Source organism: Pteronotus mesoamericanus, unplaced genomic scaffold (genome assembly GCF_021234165.1).
Source record: "Pteronotus mesoamericanus isolate MK-2021 breed Mesoamerican mustached bat unplaced genomic scaffold, CSHL_Meso_final contig_90, whole genome shotgun sequence".
NCBI lineage: Eukaryota > Metazoa > Chordata > Mammalia > Chiroptera > Mormoopidae > Pteronotus > Pteronotus mesoamericanus.
Genome location: NW_026555277.1, coordinates 29,603,208 through 29,622,154, shown reverse-complemented (window position 1 = coordinate 29,622,154; position 18,947 = coordinate 29,603,208). Strand labels below are relative to the sequence as shown.

The 18,947-nt window shown below is 48.2% G+C and overlaps 1 protein-coding gene across 2 annotated transcripts in view; it reads left to right on the top strand.

Moving 5' to 3' along the window:
- The window catches only part of LDLRAD3 (low density lipoprotein receptor class A domain containing 3), a 207,473-nt gene that overhangs the window by 48,636 nt on the left and 139,890 nt on the right, over window positions 1-18,947 (top strand). The window contains exon 2 of one of the 2 annotated variants that reach the window (XM_054585898.1): window positions 12,857-13,003. The exons of the other annotated variant lie outside the window; for it this stretch is intronic. Coding sequence (XP_054441873.1) covers window positions 12,857-13,003 — 147 coding nt within the window. The remainder of the gene's footprint in view (window positions 1-12,856; window positions 13,004-18,947) is intronic. 2 annotated transcript variants of the gene reach the window in all.

Genomic DNA, 18,947 nt, shown 5'->3' with positions numbered 1-18,947 from the left:
TACTACTCCCTGGATACAGACAGAAACAAACAGAGGCCAAATGTAGGGTGCTGATGGTTTGGGATTCTCCGTGGGGAGAGGGCAAGTCAACCTCCCTGTGGATGGAGGCCTGACGGCTTGGCTGGGACTGCCTCCAACCCAAGGCAGAGCAGAAATAGAAGGTTGACTCTTACGGGTGTTTTCAGCGACTAGATGCACTTGGCTTGGCTCCTCTCCCCCATAACCTGTGTACAACCTTGATTTTTTGTTAGCTGGCTCTGAGAGAATGGGCCATCATCGAGTGTTGGATTTGCCTCATGGTCAGCTGGGTCAGATACTGCTGACAGTTCATGTTATCTGCAGAGTCCTCGTGTCCCAGAGTTCTGGAGGCAAGCCTTTCCCTCTGAGGTTATGGTCTAAAGTATTGGGCTACATTTGAATTTTTTACTTTGAGCATAGAGAATTACTGTGTTAAGCTCAAGCTAATCCAGAGCTGAAGAATGCCACCCCTTCACCCCTCCCTCCATCCATCCATCCCCCATCCCTCCACCATTCATTTCTCCATCCCTCTCTCACTACCTCCATCCAGCCCTCCATCCCTCTGTTCCTCCATCTCTCCATCCCTCCCCCTATCCATCCCACCACCATCCGTTCATCCATATCTCCATCCACCCATTCTTCCATCTCTCCATCCCTCCGTCTGTCCATCCTCCCACCAACTATTCATCTATCTCTCCTTCCCTCCCTCCATGGATCCATGGAATTGAAGGGGAGGGAACTGAGTTGGAGGTTGAACCTAATGGCGGATGAGGTGACTTATCCAGGGCAGATGTTGCTATCTCACCAGCAGCCAGGAGGCAGAACACTGAAGGCTGTTGAGGTGAGGGATGGATGGAAGGAGAAGAGCCTCCACGGTAACTGAGCAGTAATGGTCAGAGAGCCAGATGTGTGGGGGAGGCCACAGGAATGGAATTTTAGAAGGAGTGATCCAGTTGGTTCAATGGAGCAAAACTGTGTGTAAGGTGAAGATTGAAGAGTAACTTTTGCTTTGAACAATTGGGAGACTTGGGAGGCCACTGGTCACTTTACGAAGACAGATTCAGGACCCAAAAAGGGGTGGGAACCAGCTGGATGGCAGGGGATTGAAGATGGCACAGACCGAAGGATGTGAACCTATTGACAGGTTAGCCTGGTGTGACTGACTTCTTCCCAGAGAACAGGCGCTGAGCCGCCCCTGTTAGCTGCGCACCTGAGTAACCCAGACTGGAGCCACCCTGTGAGGTGTGTGTGATTTCTTGAAAAATCACTTCTTCATGATTTCTTAAATGGTTTCTGCTTAATGGTTTCTTACAGCAGCTCCCTTCTCCTGAGCTCTCATCTCACCTGGTAGGGTTCTTTTGTGTTCATTTTAAGGAGTGCCCTCTTATACTTGAGCACTCTTCCGCAGATTCCCAATCAGGGAACTACATTATAATCATATGTCTGGTATAATGACATGTTATGTGCCTACATTACATCTAGTTTTTATATAATAGTAAGTCTTAATTAGTGAATAATAATACCCCTAACAAATGAACTCTGGCTAATCTTGTGGCCTCTATTACCATATATTTTTTTCATGAAGAGGTTTTTGTGGTATGACTGATACACGGTGAGAATCCTAATGTTTTTAGGTCTGTGACTATGTGACTCCAATACCAAGATGGAGAAGATACCAGGGAGCTTGTTTAGGCTGGGTCCTTCTCCATTGTAGATGAGGAAACTGAGGCACAGGGGATTAAGTTATTCCCTGAGCTTGGAAGGCGTGGAATTCGAATTCAGAGTCTGGGGGCCGCAGGGCTGGCCGGAGTGAGACAAGCTCTGCGACCTCTCTTGAATTTTTCATTTGCTTTGTTTTCTTCACTGTTAGAAGCTACCCTCCGCGATCTGGAAAACCCGAACTGGTTAGTCTGCATGGCTTTGGCCCTTTGATTTACCAAATCCGACAAGTCTGTCGCAGAGGTAAATTGCTCCCTCGGAAAGCTGCGCTCATTCAGACACTCACGGAAGCGGAGACTCCAGCCGCAAATACCACTTAACGCTGGCACTTGCTACATGTACAAACGTCATTTGCTCAAGAAATCAGCTAATTCCTCATGATGGAGGGCCTGTCTTTGGGCTCAGCAGAGGGGGAGGGGGTGCCCGCCTGGGCAGATTGTAGAAGTGAACGGACTAGTTTAGTGGATTAAAGCTACTTAAGAGAATTTAAAAAGACGCACCAGTTCATATGTATTCCCTTCTTGCTTAGCGGTCCCAGGCTGGTGGTTTTGATGGCCCTGGCAGAGTTTCTTGCCTAATCGGAAGTGATAAGCCAAACAGTCATTCATCTGCTGAGCCATGAGGGAACATTGTGGATAATGGAAGTGAACCAGAGAGGCCCCTGAACCCACAGGGAATGGGAGGCAGGTTTGACTGCTGGCCCTTTGGAGGTGATTTTCTCCTGTTGCAGGGAAGTGGGGGACTGGCCATCCCCGGGGGCGCCAGGGGAGATCAGGGTTCTGAAGTGCAGAGGCAAGGGCTAAGTGTCGTCTGGGGGCTGGGACCTGGCTTTGCTGGCCAGCTCCAGCCCTGCCTCTTGCCAGGCTGGCTGATCTCTGGGTCTTGGTCTTTGTATTAAAAAAAAAAAAAAAAAAAAAGAACTACCTTTAGTACCTGCCTTGTGGGGAGGTTTTTGGTTCTTTAAGGGAGGAGCTCTGTGTAAATCCTAGGTATTATGTTTAAATGCTAAAGAATGTATCCTGGACGGGCAGGTGGTAAGTGTTTGCCTGCCATGAGAACTGGGTATGCATGTCCACACAAACAAGAATAGCGAGCTGATCGTTGAAAAGGAACTTGGATGTCATCAATTACTGTCTCATTTTACACATGGCGGAAACTGAGGCCCAGGGTTGTGGAGAGACTCCCCCAGATCCCAGTGGTGAATCCCACGTGCCTTTCTCTTTTGACCTGCTTCATCCCTAGCATTTGTTTAGAGGGGTGGGTTCATGTTTATAGGTGAGCTGCTGTTAAAGAGCCCAAAGAGTGATCCAAGCAGGGCTCATAAAAATGATCAAACTGAGACTCTCATGCGTTAGAAGGCACATAGCCAGGGTTGCACAGTGAGCTCCTTAACTGTGTTCTTAAAACCTGGTGGTGTCTGTCCCAGTGGACCTAAGTGACCATGAGTCACAGCCAGCCAGCCAGCTCCAATTCCAGCAGGCTTCCCACCTGCTCAGGCTGCATCCTTTCTAGGGGGGCAGGGAGAGAAAAGGGACCCAGCCTTGTCTGAGTACCACTGATAGTACCGGCATTCAGAGGAGAGTCAGGGAGAATGTGTGTAGGGAAGGAAGGAGTAACATATACTAGTACTATTTATTGAACCCCAACTATATGCCACCTATTCTATTACTTTATTCCTCTATTATAGTAGATGGATAGGTGGCCGACAGAAAGACAGATACAGTCCTCTATACCTCAGTCACCCTGTTTGGGAGGTGGGGCTACCCTAGTTTTACAAGTGGAGATTTTCAGCTCAGAGAGGGTAACTCACTTGTCTTAAGTCACACAGCCAGTTATAGTGGTAGGAGAGACAGGCATTTGGCATTGTGACTGGGCATCCCAGATCACAGCCTCGGCTGCCTCGATCACTGCTCAGCCTCCGCAGCCACAGGCCGAGGGGCGAGAAGGCAGATGGTGTGCACTGTTCTGAGAAAGACAGATTTACTGTGGCTATTCCCCCCCTGGTGTCTCAGTTCATGTTTAAAAACTATCTGACCTTCTGGCTAGGCCTGGCTATTTTTATTTTTGGAATGCCGTGGCCTAATACGTTGGGTGGGTAAATCTATCTCGTGAGACGTGTTTATTTTTTCCCTCCACAATCCGCTTCTTCTCTGCAACTGTTGCTGCCTTTCAGAAAATGAAAAGAGTTCCTAAAAGACCGAATCTCCCAGTGGATGTCCTTGCTTTTGCTCTTTTTTCCCCCAGTGTGAACACTTGCTCCCTTTTTATCTCTCATTCTTTTATGGTTGATGGGGATTTTGAGGCTAGGATATTATTGGTAAATGGTTCTATGTGTCTTTTGTAGATTTTTTTCTCAAATATTAGCATAATTTGTTTTTTATAATAAAATTTAGTAATGAAACATTTTTTAAAGGATAGAAAAAAGTACCAAGAGTCACGCAAAGAAAGCCTGCTTGCCTTCCACCCAGCTCTGTTGAATGCTGATACTTTGTCTTGCATACTTCAGATTGCTTTAAAGAAAGAAGTCTTCTGGTTGAAGCTTATTGTGTGTGTGCCTTGTGATCTCATTCGTCAGCGGGTAACCACTCTCCTGAATTCGATGTTTATCTTCCCTGTACATTTTCAGAAGCACGTTTACATCTGTGTATATCCATTGACCTGAGATACTCTGCAGCTTGCATTTTTCACGAAGCGTTAGCTTTCTCAGACTTTTCCATGTTGATTCATGCCACCTCCATTCAGTAAGTTGAAGTTCTGGGTAGTAGTCCTTTGTGTGGATGTACCCTGAGTTTTTGTCCATCCTCCTTTTGATGAATATTTAGTGCATCTTGCGATTTTGCATTAAAGCTGTGCTGTGGTGAGTGTTCTCAGGCCCTTATCAGTTCACGGTTTCCCCAGAGGCAGGGTACAGTTTCCCCAGAGGCAGGGTGTGTACTACAGGGGATTGGCTGGGTCAAAGGGCAGCGGCGTCTACACCTCACTAGCAATTGCCAAACCACCGAGTTACTCCCCTGGGCCGCATTTGAGTTCCTGTAGCTCCACATCATCTCACTCCTTGAGATTGCCACACTTCAAAAATTGGGAAGTCCGATGGGTGTGAATGAGAATTTTCTTGTTTTGTTAATCATTCTTGGATCACAAGTGACCTTAAGCATATATTAAGTGGCTCTTTGAGGTTGCTCCTCGGTGAGAATAGCTGTTCTCGGTGAGAGTAGCTGTTCATATGCTCTGTCCAGTTTTCCACTGGGTTGACTGTGTTCACTTACAAGTCTTGTAAGACAGTCCTAGATGTCAGTCTTTGTGGGTTATATGTGGCAGATACCGTCTTCTAAGTTAGTGGCTTATCTTTGAACTTTGTAGTGTCTTTTGTTAACTAGGAGTTTTACAATTTAATGCAGTTGGTTGTATTTATCAGTCTTTATGGCCTGTGCTTTTTTTGAGTCTTATTCCAGAAATTCTTACCCTGAGCTCATGAAGATAAGCTTTTGGGACTAAATGAAGCTCATTCAGTTTTGCAGCCCTTACTAATCCTTGGTTTGATTTGGTATTTTTCATACTTGCCCTGCATGGGTGTGCCTTGCCTTGCCTTTCCTTTCCTTGCTTTGTGTGGAGCAGAGGCAAGGCTGCAGAACAGTTTCCAGTGACCATAAGGATTGTTGCAGCCGTTCTTGGGCAGGCGGGGCTGGACTGAACTTGGGGTCAAAGCAAAATCTTTCTTCTTGACCCTGTGGCTGTTTCTGAGAGGTGCTCAAGTACAGCGTTGATTGGCTGTCTCTTAAGTCTGGCTTATCTGCAAGCCTGCTGAAATTGAGCATAAAGTTGTCCTCTTCAGTTCAGTCTTTCTGCCTGATTCTCACTTGCTGCTGCTGCTGCTCCTGATTGAAGCTGAAAAGACAGAACACATAAGGGACAGCTTCTGCTCCAGAGTCTCACCCAGGCCGACGTGCAGCTGGTCCGACTTGCAGCTGGCTGCTGCGAGGAAATGGGGTGTGGGAGAAAGGGAACTCTGTAAAGGTCATCCAGAGTTCTTCATTTCTCTTCCTTTCCTCTAGGAACTCAGGAGGGTTCTGAGGGGCCAGTCTCACTTCCCCATTCATTGTGTTCTGCACGGAAGTGTAAATGGATTCAAGTGGGGTTTAGATAAAATTGCAGGACTTGAGAGTGTCAGAACTGGCTGGGTCCGGAGGAGTCGTCAGGTTCCGTTCCCCAGCTCGCTCCGTCGGCAAGCACTTACTGAGTGTCTGCCGGCTGCCTGGCACTTTCTGGTTGTTGAGGACATGGCGGGGAACAGGACAGCCAGGGTCCTCGTCTTCGTGGGGTGGGGGGGAGTAGCCCCTAAACCACAGGGGTCGTCTCCGAGTGTGGCCAGTGTGATGGGGCAGAGAGGATGGTGCCTTTGGATTGGCACCTTTGCCGTTTTGTAATTTCAGGTGCACCTGCCACCTTTCAGCCCAGGAGTCTGGACGAGGGCTCATGTCCCCGAGCTAAGGATGGCTTTAACATTTTAAAATGGTTGATAGAAAGATAAACTTTGCATTAAATGTTGATGATAGGGAACACTAACTTTGAACCTCAGTCAAGTGAAACCTTACCTGCCCTCCCCCCTGCAAAGGATTTCATTCTTGTTACAGAAAGTTCTCAATCCTTATATTTTGCATTTCATCAATAAGAATTTTGTGAAATATTGTTTTCTCTCCATTTATATAAGTACTTACATAATATCTTTAATTTGGCCTCCTGACCTACACAATCTAAAATGTTTACTATCTGGCCTTTGATAAAAAGAGTGTGCGGACAGACCGACAGACCGTGTTCTAGCGGGGTGACTGGGCACGTTATTTCTACAGTCTGTTTCCTCATCTGCAAAGTGGGCATGGCCCCTATTTCATAGTGCTGTTGTGAGGGAATAAAAAGAGAATTGATGTTAAACTCCTGCTGTGTGTTAAGAGCTTCAGCGGACGTTAGATCTTCCCTAGTGAAGAGTCAATAGTGAGTGATTTCTTAAAGGCTGATAAAGGGAGCGTAAAGGGGTTGGAGACCAGGGTGGGCCAGGGCTCAGCGCTCCCCTTCCAGTGTCAGCGTCCTCCCCTGTGGCTGTCCAGCCCCTGAGCTATGGACCTTGGACCTTGCGCAGGCTGCATCCTGATGGCCCTGCACATCCCCGTGACATTAATGTCACTCCAACATAGTTTTCCTCTTGAAACGCAATGGAGCATAACTAAAAAATGTAAGTAACAGCTCGAACCCTTAATGAGGCTATAAATACAGAACAAAAATAATTTATAAAGATCTTTCCTGGTAAAGAACTGTCCTTTTCCTAGACCTTTGCACTTTTCTCTTTTCTTTTCTCATTAATGCTAGCCATTGGCTTTCTTTGCTAACTCATTTTAATAAGGAAACATTCATCATTTTGTAACGGTTGCTGCTTCGCACTGCATGGGAGGAGCAAAGAAGAAAGCTGTGTGAGGTGCAGACGCTGGGCGGACAGCTAGGCCTACTCACCGTCCATGAATTTTCCTGTAAAAAAATTATACACAATCTTCCTTCATGGCCAGTGTAAATATGAAATCTGTAAATGCCAAGGGTCACCAGTCCTGGGCTGAATCCATGAGTCATTTTATACGTCCTCACCAATTTCCTCCTTGAACAGATGAGTAAACGGAGCAGGGCCATGTGCAGTCCAGACAGAGCTGGAGACCTGGCCGTGCTCAGGTACTTGGGGCCGGAAGCACACCCTCGCTTTGGGCTCACAGGGTCGCACATGGCGGCTCCTTTCCCGGTGACCGCCGGAGTGCTTCCCATAGCAGGGCTCCAGCAGGAGGCAGTTTGTTTGATGAGAACCAAATGGCCCTGGGATATGCTTGGGACAGATGTCTCTCATTTCGTCTAACACTGATGGCACCATGTGGAGCAGTCTGGAGTTGAAGGGACCTTCGGGGATTTTCTGGGGATGTTTACAAACAGATCATTGCAGACCAGCTCTCCTGGTGCTTCGCATGTGCTTGTGCATGGAACGTATGTGTCCTATTTGAAGAAGTGAGTCAAAGGGAAAACAGATGGTTGTTTTCAGTGGCCTCCTACCATCATGTTTGTTGGCACCAGGTAGTGGGAAGAGGTGTGTTAAGTCTCTGAGGAGGTTTTAGGGAAGATCTATTTGAGATCTGCAAAATGGAATGCTAAGCCGTGTGTGAGTGTGTGTATATGTTTGTGTGTCTTGCTTTGTTGTTCATGGCGCTTGCAGACCGGATTGTTAGGAAGCAAGGGATAAAAACAGAGGCGACTGGGCAGAAATCTGACCGCAGAACCTGTGGATGGCTTGCAGATGTCAGTCCTCTGCTGCATCACGGCAGGGATGTCCCTAGGGGGCCGGAGACGAGCCGGAGAGCAGGGAATGGGGAGGACTTCAGCCGCTAGAGGAGGATCCCCATTTCTCAGCTGGGAAAGTCAGCATCACTGGCGGGGCCGCCCATTCCAGAAGGAGCACTTGGGCAGAACGCAGCCGCGCTCTGAGTTTTTGCGGTTACCTCAGTCTTGGCCCCTCATTGAATAATAAATTTGTGGGTGCCAGAAATTTTAGAAGAAGCTGCTGCAGTAGGCCGTTTGCCTCTGCCCAGTGGGGGAGGACTGGGGCCTTCTTTTTTCAGTCTTGGTGGGGTGGTGTAGTTATTTTAAGTAAGTGATGTGCTGTGGTGAAAATGGGCAGCTCTTTTTCATTTTTCAGCTTAATGAAAAAAAAGAAGAGGAGGAGAAACCCCAGGTAGCTTACTTTGTGCTAATGCTTGTCTTTTTGGATTCTAAATGTGTCCCTAGACACTGAGATGGGATAAATATTTCAGCCACCAGAAAGTCCTGCTGTCGGGCTGAAAAGATTTCTCACCTCTTTTAGAACAGACAGGGTGGTGATTTACTTGCACAAACCTAGACACCCCCATGCACCTTATTTTTAACTATATAGTACAGATCCCACTCACCTTCCAGAAAGTAGATAGAACTTTCCCAGGAGGAGTCTGGGGATGGGGAGAAGTAAGTAACCGCACGCTTGGTTTTCTTCTTAGAATGATCCCAAGTATTCACTGGGGACCCACTGAGTACCAGATGTCAAGGCTGTGGAGCCGAACGCAGTGGTGGCCCTCTGCCTTGGGGGTGTGCTGGCTAGTGGGGACATGGTACAGATACGCCAGGCAGCACAAGTTGGGATAAAGGAGACCAAGTGACAATGCCGGACTGAGAAATGGGGACCCGTGTTAGATTGGGTGTCAACGCACGGTTTCAGAATTTGTGGCGTAAAGCTGAGGTCTGAAGGATGAGTGAGATTAGTCACATGTCTCAGTTTTGTGGGGCTAACATAACAGAGTCCCACAGATTGGATGGCTTAAATAATAGAAATGTATTTTCTCCCCGTTCTGGAAGCGAGAAGCGTGAGATCGAAGTGTGGGCAGAGTTAGTTTCTTCTGAGGCCCGTTTCCTTGGCGTGCAGATGGCCATCTTCTCCCTACGCCTCTTCTCGTGGTCTTTCCTCAGGGCCCGTCCGTGTCCTCACCTCCTCTCTGTATGAGGAAACCAGTCAGATTGGGTGACGGCCCACCCTCATTGTAACTTAACCGCCTCTTTCAAGGCCCGGCCTCTGAATTCAGTCACATTCTGAGGGACTGGGGGTTAGGGCTTCAACACAGAGATTTTGGAAAGATGCAGTTCAGCCCTTAATGCCCATAACATCTGGGGAAAGGTGGGTGGAAGATTCGGGGTCAATGAACAGCCATAGGCACAGGCCTCGCCACAGGAAGGACATTTGTGTTCCAGGAAATGGTTGGAAATGACGTTGCGGAGGGAGGCACGGGCTCCATCACACCGGGCCTTGTCAGCCATGGCAGAGTTCTAGATTTCTTGTAAGGGCACAGAGAAGCCATCTGCAGCATGTTAAAATCTCCCTCTGCTGTGAGGAGAGGGAACTGGGGGCAGTGAGAAGTGGAAGTTGGGAGGCTGGTGAAAGCCAGGGTCTCTCAGCCTTGGCCCTTTTGACATTTCAGGCTGGATGGTTCTTTGCTGTGAGGGCCGGCCCTGCGCGTGGCCGGTGAGCGGGAGCATTCGTTCCTGGACCCAACCCACTAGATGCCACAACCAAAGATGCTCCCAGATTCTGCCCTATGTCCCCTGGGGGCACAAAATCACCCTGTGTGGAGAACCGCTGGCAGTGTGGATTGGCTAGTACCAGCTGAGTGAGGCACACTGGATGGGTTTGGGGGAGATTTTCAAAGACAAACGCCAATGGGATTTAACCTCCTGCTGCCTTGGTTTCTCCTCGTGCTTTCGAGTGGATGATACTGTCGTTTCCCTAGAGCACAAGGCGCTGTGCCCCCCGCATGCATAATGGCGGCGCTCAGAAGCGCACAGAGAATGCTCCTCTGTGTTGTCAGTCACCAGGCCCTGGGGATCCCTGGTCCTGCCTGCAGAGCGCAGAGCCCTGTGGCTGGCAGGGCCACCTGTGTATGACAGATGTGGTATTTAAGGCTCTGCATCACACCGTTTCATTTGTCAAGTCTGCCAGCCTGTTGACTCTCAGAGCAAGCACTTTGGAATCTAATCTGACCAGTTCTCTGCCTCCGGAAATCTTTTTATCAGAACAAGATTTCACAGTTGCAGTGACTTTTCAGGGAGCTTGCCTTTGAGGAGCTAGCACTACAAAAGCAAGTGTAGGTGATTTCCTAACAAAACAGCATGACAATTAATGTCCCAGAGCCCTGAAGCATTCACTGCTTGCTGATGGGGCTCAGAGCGGCTCTTTGCAAACAGCTGGAATGGGTGGGATTATCTGGGCGGTCCATTCTGTTTGGCCAGGATCCAGTACCTGGCTGTCCTTCTAGGCTTCTGTCCTGTGACTTCCCCTCTGCCGTCTAGAGCCTTCATCTGGAGATGGTGAATTAGTTCATGTTCTTTTCAGGGTGGCTAGTGGCTTTCAAGGAGTCCTGTCTTGAGAGGGATTCCAGTACTGAGTGTGGGGCCAGTGGACACAGTGCCGCAATTAGTGATGTCTGACTGTCTGGTAGAATAGGGGACATAGTGGCACAATATATTTGCAGGCCCTAACAATCACAGCTTGTTTTTTGTTCCATACGCTTTAGTGCTCTGGGTTGAGCTTTTTTGCACTGTTTCGCTGTCTTTCTCTAGGCCTGGAGAGCGCTTAACGTTCCATCTCTGTATCTATCAGCTTCCACTGCAAATGCCACATGTCTCTTTGAACCTTTCTTTAGTGCCTTGAATTTTGACTTAAGAACAGTGGGGAACCATTCAATGGCTTTTTAAAGTAAGGAAGGGTCCTAATTGATTTGCTCTTTAGAAAGGTTCCTCTGGCCACAGAGAGGGACGTGAGGAGTGGCAGGGAGGCCAGGCTGGGAGGCTGTGGCGGGAGCCCTGGTAAGAGATGGTGGCGACCTGGGCTGGAGCCGTGGCTGCGGCGGCGGAGACTAGTGTGCTGGACTTGGTGCTTGGCCATCTGGAGGGGGTGGGTGACTGAGTGAGGAGGGGACACGGAAGGTTGTTAGGGTTCCGGTGCAGGTAGCTGGGGCAGGGTGAGGCCCCTCATTGCAGCTGCTATTACAGAAGTCTTCAGTGAGATTTGAAAGCTCATTTTTAATAGGGGGATGGGCATGCCCATTGTTAATTCAGCACCACCGTGGGACAGCTGGTCCACAGTAACATCCACAGCACTGGGGCTGATGTGGAACTGCTCGCTGTGTCTATTCCCATTGCTTGTTGCCCACTTGTTGCAGTTGTCAGCTATGTCTAGTATCACCCCAGGAGTACCCCAGTACACAAAAGAGTGAGCGCCCATTTCTGCTTGGAGAAGCCGGGGGACACTGCAAAGGGACAGCAGCATGGAAGTTGTGTGCTGATGGCTGCATAGGGATTTGCTGGGAGATGCCGCGGGTTGAAGGGCATTCCAGGTAAAAGCGCTAGCACTTGTAAAGAATAGTGGCATGAAAGATGTGATGGCAGGGGTCTGGAAGAGATGCTCCTCTTTGGCAAAGCTTGTGAAAGAGGATCATGAGCCCCCTCCACTCCTGCTACCCCCAGGCAGGTCTGGGCACCCCTTTTACTCCGTGGCAGTCTCACCTTTAGTATTCCGTGTGCCTTTCCAGCCCTGGTTTTCATCTCTGCATCTTTAGGACCTAGCACAAGTGTCTGGTCACAGATGTTCAATAAGTGCTCATTGATGACTCAGGAGGGAACCCTGGAAGGATTAGTCTTTTTCTCTCCTATTACCCTATGACCATTTTACTTCCAGATGAATCCTTATCTCCCACCCATTGATCACAGTGGCTCAGATTGGTTAGATTCTGGCTCCCGTGAAAATCTGCCCTCACGAGTCCGTTGGTGGATGAATTCAGGACCCTGCCCCCATGCCCTGCTTGCTTTCGAGCCTGAAAGTTGGGACTTTTGGGCGAGGGCCTTGGCATTTTGGGACTCTGTTCAGTGAAGTTGCATCTAAACCTTGGAGCTTAGTTCAGTATCTCCAAGAACTCCTGGCAAGCAGTTCAGGGGGAAAGAGGCCTTAGTTTAAATTTCAATTTGGCTTTCCTCCTCGTGTGACCTCAGACAGGTTGACTTTTTGGGCAGGGGCTTCCGTTTTCCAAAGTGAAATCATCTGTCAATATCCCTGTTGACTTGGCTCAAGTTTAAGGATTCTGTGATGGTAGGTAGGACCACAGAGCCTGAGATCGCAGTTCCTGCTGTTGGAGCCTGTGGGAATCCAGTGCTCACTCCTGTCCTGGAACCTTTTTTTTTAGTCACTGCTAATGGCCAGAAGAGAATGTTTGGATTTTTATAACCCATCTTCTTGATGGAGGAAGAAGGAAAGTCAGTGAGCACCTAATGTGTGACAGACAGCTGCTCCATGCTTCCTGTTTTTTCTCCATTTAGGCCTCCCAGAATCCCCAGGGGTGGGGCAGGGAAGATTATCAGTCCATTTCACAGAAAAGAAAACTGAGACCCAGAGAGGTCAAGTCACCTACCCAGGGCCTCGCGTATACAACCGTGCCAGACGAGAGCCCTTCCGGTTGGGGGGCTCGGGTCCTTGCCGCCTTTGCCATGCCCCTGATATCCCTGTTGCCCTCTCCAACAGAGAGCCAGCTGCTCCCCGGGAACAACTTCACCACCGAGTGCAACATTCCGGGCAACTTCATGTGCAGCAACGGGCGGTGCATCCCGGGCGCCTGGCAGTGTGACGGGCTGCCCGACTGCTTCGACAAGAGCGACGAGCAGGAGTGCCGTGAGTGCCTGGCCCCGCGGGGGCCCGGGGGCCGGTCTGGTTAGACCCCGCCCGCTCGGCTTGCTGTCCTCCACGCTGGTGCTCTGTCTCCGAGCAGTGTGCCTGTGCGGCGGAGCCACAGCCACAGCTCGGACAGCGCAGGGGACCGCCCCGCCCCACCCCGCCAGGCTCTCCCAATCCCCATCCTGAGGACTGTCGTTGCCCTTATTTTATGCACGAGGGATCTGAGACCTAGAGGTTATGTAGCTTCGGTATCTACCGACCAGCAGGAAGCTGACCTGTATTTGAACTCAGGGCTGCCCGACCCCAAGGCCCAGGCTGATAGCCATCTTGCACGTCTTGTGCATTGTGGAGTGTTCTTGATGGTTAAGTAAGGCGTAGCACTGTGCCAAGCATCCAGCACAGAGTTGGTACTGACCAGACCGTCACTTGCTTCCGCATGCCCTTTCCTCTGCCAGAAAGGCCTGGGCATCATCTTCAAACAGGTGCCCCCAAGGCTTGGGGGCGGTGTGTTTCTGATCCCCCCCACCCACCTCCTTCTTCAGCCTCTTACCCATTTCATGCCCTGAAATGTGTGTGAGCTTCAGGGCGGGGGTAATCTATGAGAAAGGCAGCACCTGGGATGTGAGTGGAGGGGCGTCCAGGTGTGGTCATGCTCCCGGCCCCGTGGAGGTGAGTTCCTCTTCCGCCCGGAGGTTGATGCTGCACAGCGGGACGGTGGTTCTGGGCTCTTCCCCAGGCTTCAGGCAGCAGGTCTCCCTGACAGGAAAACTGTGTAGCTGACTCTGAATCTGCTGTCTCTCGAAGCCAACAAAGGAAATGTCTGGGGAGAGGCCGATCGTTTGAACTTTGAATATAGCTGGCACCAGGGTTTGAGGCCAAGTCTGCTGACCCACAGGAAGGAGCACCCTGTTAGGCGTCCACCTCCGGAGCCAGCCAGCAGCCCCCCGCCACCGCTCCCCGCTGCCCCCACCCTGTGATGAGCTTCCTCAGGCATTCGGCCGCTCTGGGGCTGGCCCTCGCTGGGAGGGTCTAGTCCTCCTGCTGCCCACCTCTGCCCTGCAGAGAAGTTTTGGGAGGGTGGACTGGCAGTATCTTCTTTTATGGGGAGTGTTTCATTTTGTTCGTTGCATATGATTTTTTTCTGAATAGCCCACTATACATAATGCACTTTTATTTTTGCCGTTTTTTTAAAAAAAGTCTCTATTAATCTTCTGTGTTTCTAGTGTGGCTTCAACATTGCTGGAAATACAATGTTTGTAACTTGAGTTTCCAGTGACATAACATGTGTAAACTCTAACCTGTCCAGCTTTGAGCCTTATTATCACTACGAATATGTGGAATGGCCATTTTTTAGGCTGCAGTATGCATTTGAACCTCCAGTAAAGGCAAATTGCCTTTGGCTGAGGGGTGATACTCAGCCCAGGATAAGTTTGTAGAAGAGTGTGGGGCTGGGAGTTGAGACCTGAGCTTTATTCCCAGCTTTGTCAGTAGCAGCTGTGTGATATTAGCGTCCCCTGTGACATTCGGTGTCATCTGTCAGTCCGGTGCCGTGATCACAGAATCCACGCGCAAACTGGAAGAGGTGGTGGAAAGAGACTATAGAAAAAATTGCTGGTGCGGGCAGCTGCCTGGCGCTGTTTGGTTTGGTTTGGCTTGGAACAGGCTCATCTTGGCTGTTCTCCATCCTTTTTTCCTCATTTCCTATCCTTAACCCCCAAGTGGAGACTTGATTGACATTTATTTAGTCTTTTGATCAAAACATAATTTAACAAACCATACACACAAACACATGCGTTAAATAAAACCCTCTTTTCTGTTGCCCCCATTTTTTTGTCTTTAAATAAAAACAGAAGAACACTAGAGAGTTTAGACAACAGAGAGAAGGAAAAGAAGTCCTTTACTAAAACAAATTCAACTTGTATTTTACATTTCGGACATACGGCCTTGCAGTCTAGGAGTCGAGGGTACGAGCGCCGAAGACGTGTCCAGTCCCAGCCTGTCCTCCCACCCTGGCCCCCCGGGCTCTGTGGTCTTAGAAAAGTTACGAGAATGGTTTAAATCTTAGCCATTGGGAGGATTAAGTGAGAATTTGTAGTGCTTCAATTCCTTCCTTCCCAAAATGAGAATAATAAGGTTTGTAATAAGTATTGTTGTGAAGTTTGAATGCATGTTAATAAGGCCACAGCGTAGGGCCTGGTAAACATCAACTGTTACTGGTCAGCCTGCACAAACTATTTAATCTGGCCATCGTCATGGAAACATATGATTAACTTTTTTTTCTTCTTCACATTGGAGGCCCTTTGCCACAGTACCATATTTAGCATTCACAATTGTTTTGTGAGGTTGCCTACTATTCCATCAAGTAGATGTACTGTAGGCCAACCATTTCGCTGTTGTTGGCAGTTTAACTCTCTTTTGCTTTTTTACTTCTACTGATCAAACAGTTTAGGGTCAGTTAAGGAATTTGTACATACCCAGAGGGCAGAGCCAGGATGGGCTGAGCTGAGTGAGGTCTCCAGGGTAACCAACCAGCCACTGTAGAATTTGTGCCACTTCCCCATATCTTCCTCAGAAGTTACAAAGCCCTTTCTCTGGTTCTTTGGAGCAGTTTGGTCCTCAAGGAGAGATGAGTGAAGGCGGCTGATTGTCTCACCACAGAGAGGTGGTTGCCTCCAGTTTCTTATGAAATAGCTTTGGCCTTTAGAAGATAATACACTTCAGCAAGGAGAATTCTTGCCCTTTTGAAAGGCAGAGAGAAGAGCCCAGAGCAGGGTGTCATGGTGTGATAGGAGGCAGTGAGCAGCTAGTCTGTGTCCACAGCAGAGGACCGATTTTCATAAGACAGGGAGAAACTTTCTTTATCATAAAGGTAATAAAATCATATATTATATATTGTAAATATTTGGGAACCAGGGGGATAAAAATCGACAAGATCACACATCCAGTGAGGACTCTCAATAGAACTATTATTAATTAACATCTTAAAAGTTTCCATTCAGGCTTTTCCCAGTTGTCACCAAGGATGCACATTATTATATTTTGATTTTTTTCCAGGTAATGTTTCAACATTTTAACATCTTTATATATTTTTTCTTTATCATTTTTAATTCTTAGATAAATAATCTCTTCACTTGTACAGTTTATTTACTCATTATTCATGCTTCATGTTGCTTCCAGTTTTTCACTATGAGAAATGGTGTTCACTATCCTGAACATGAGGGTGGACATGGCTTTCCCCCTGTTTTGAGAAATTTTCTTTATCTCGATTCTCAGAAGTGAAATGACTGGGTTGAAGGACAGAAGCTTTTTCTGGCTCTTGATTCAGACTGCCCACTCGTTCTGCTGAAGTCTGGCACCTGCTTGCTCTTCACTGGCAATGTGTTGAGAATTCTGGCTTTATTTTAGTCTTGGCAGGTTCAGTGACATCTCAAAAAGTATTTTTATGGTTCATTTAATAGTTGAAAACAGTTATATATTTTAATTTTAATTTTTTATTATCTAAAGAAATTGAATGTTTCCCTCGATCTCTATTTACTAGTTATATTTCCAACTTTGTGCAGTACCTATTAATGGACTAGAATAAATTTCCATCTGGGTTGAGTCATTAAATTTTCCGCCTCATGAATCTGGAGAACCTCCCTTCATAGAGTTTTGAGAGAAGAGGCTCATTTTGGGAAAGTTTGAGTGTATTTCTGTTCTTGGTTAGTGAAATGCCCTAAATAATCATTTTATCATAACTTTTTTTTTTTGGTAATAAAAGGATTAGAGATATGTTTTAGAAAAAGGGCAGCTTCATGCTTCATGAAAACACTTTGTTGTGATGTGCCCCTATTGGAGCTTCCTCTAGGCTGCATGTTAAGTTATATTTATAACTCATTTGGTTGGCGCAGGCCTTATGAGGAAGGGACTGTTGTTATCTCGAGACGAGGAAGCGGAGCCGCAGGGAGATCACTCAGAGCTCGCTTGCTGCCCCAGACACCAAGCCCCCCTTCCCTTCCCTCCATCCGAGACCACCCCTGGGACCCTTCAGCCTTTCTCTGCGCATGGGCTGGTGTCACTCTGCTGAGTGAGCCTCTCCTCTGTTATCACTCTGTTTTTTAAAATTTTAGAAATGCTAATAATGTTTTTCTATGGCTATTAGTCCTGTGCGTCTCTGAAAGAAGAGACTGTACTTTCATGAATACCACTTGCTGTAGTAATAATGCAGCAATCCAGATTTCCAGAATCCAGACCCTTAAAATCTGCTTCCAGCTTTGTGTTGGATTGTAGCTGCCCCCGCTCTGTGTCCTAACCAAATGGGGGCGAGGTTGTGGAGGTTTGAGGTCCGCGGTTCATTTTTTTCTTGGAAAAATTATATCGATCATGTCTTTGACCAGGCACGTACAGACTTTTCAAGTTGCAGGCCTTTTATGCTTGTGTGTGGGTGGGTGGGTGGAGGTGGAGGGAGGTGGGAGGTGAGAAGTGAGAGGGGATGGGGATGAATTCCAGGATTTTGTCAAATGATAAGATTTTAATACATCTCCAAGTTCAGAAACATTGAAAAATAGGGGCAAACATGGAATTTAAATTATATTTGCTTTTACTGTTCCCAACCATTACTTGAGCATGACTTTTAAGTGCTCTGGTTGTGATGGCAGAAATCCGTGAGCTAGGGTTGAGAGGGCGAGTTTGGAGTAACAATCACCAAGAAATGTAAGAGAGGAAAGTGAGGGGGTGGGGCGGGGGCGGCAGAAACGTCTCTTTCCTTTTTATCCTCCTTCTCATACTCTGCCTCTAGGTGGCGCCACATGTAACATTTTCTTTTTAACGTGGTGCCACAGGGCTAACAGAGCTATTATGAAATTCTCTTAAGCTTTGTGCTCCAAGGAGGCAGCCAGAGACCAAAGCCGGTGCAGAAGGGAAGGGAACACCTCTCTGATGGCCTCAGGTGAGCCAGGCCGCCTGCAGGTGTTCTCCACCCACCAGAGTAGCTGCCACTGGCTTGTTCCCAGCTTAGCTGGAACGCTGCAGTTAAGCACCTATGTGGATTTTGATGACGGTATTTTGCTTCATCACTTGAACTGTCTTCTTCAGCCTCTGCCTTCATGCCACTGGCCTAAAACCAGAACTGCTCCCTGTGGCTTCTAAGGTTTTTAGGTCCAGAACCTGGAGAAGTGACAGTCTCCCAGATGCTCTTTTCCTGCTTTCCAGATGTGCTGTGCCCTGCGCCCATGGTGAGGAATGGCTTGCAGTCCGATATTGGCGTCTTAGCAAAAATTCCCAAGTTGTCACCAGATAGCTACGTAGGAACATCTCCGGCTCGTCAGGCTACACTTGACCTAATGTGAATTTGACCTTATGCAAATTCTTCTAAAAGGGCCCTGGTAGCTGTTTGAAGATGCCAGCAATTTTACACTAAGCTGAGAAATACAGAAGTGAAGGGGGAAAAAAAAACTAGAATCTGAGTTATTATTCATTCCTAATTTAGCATTAATCCAGCTATTTCACCAAGGCACCTAGTGCTTGGGTCACAGGCCGAACGCCCCAGGAAACAAGGAGGTTTCTACAGGACGGTTGTGGCTTGCTGCTGCTTCCCTCAGGCTGCCCTGCCTTTTCTCAGAGAAGGCGGTGGTGATGGGCTGTGGCCTAGGAAGCAGCCTCTCAATGAACTGTTAGATGCAGCCACAGTGGGGCTTAAAACGAAAATGGCACCAGACCATTGCTGTGGGTTGAACTGTCACCCGCCTGCTCCCTCCCCATTCATGTGTTGAAGTCCTAACTTCCAGCAGCTTAAAATGCAATCTTATTGGGAGGTAGGGTCTTTGTAGAGTTAATCAAGTTAAAACGAGGTCATTGGGTTGAGCCCTGCTTCCATGTGACTGTGTCCTTATAAAAAGGGGGTACTCGAGTGCAGAGATACAGGCCTAGGGAAGACAGTCTGAAGAGACAGAAGATGGCCGTC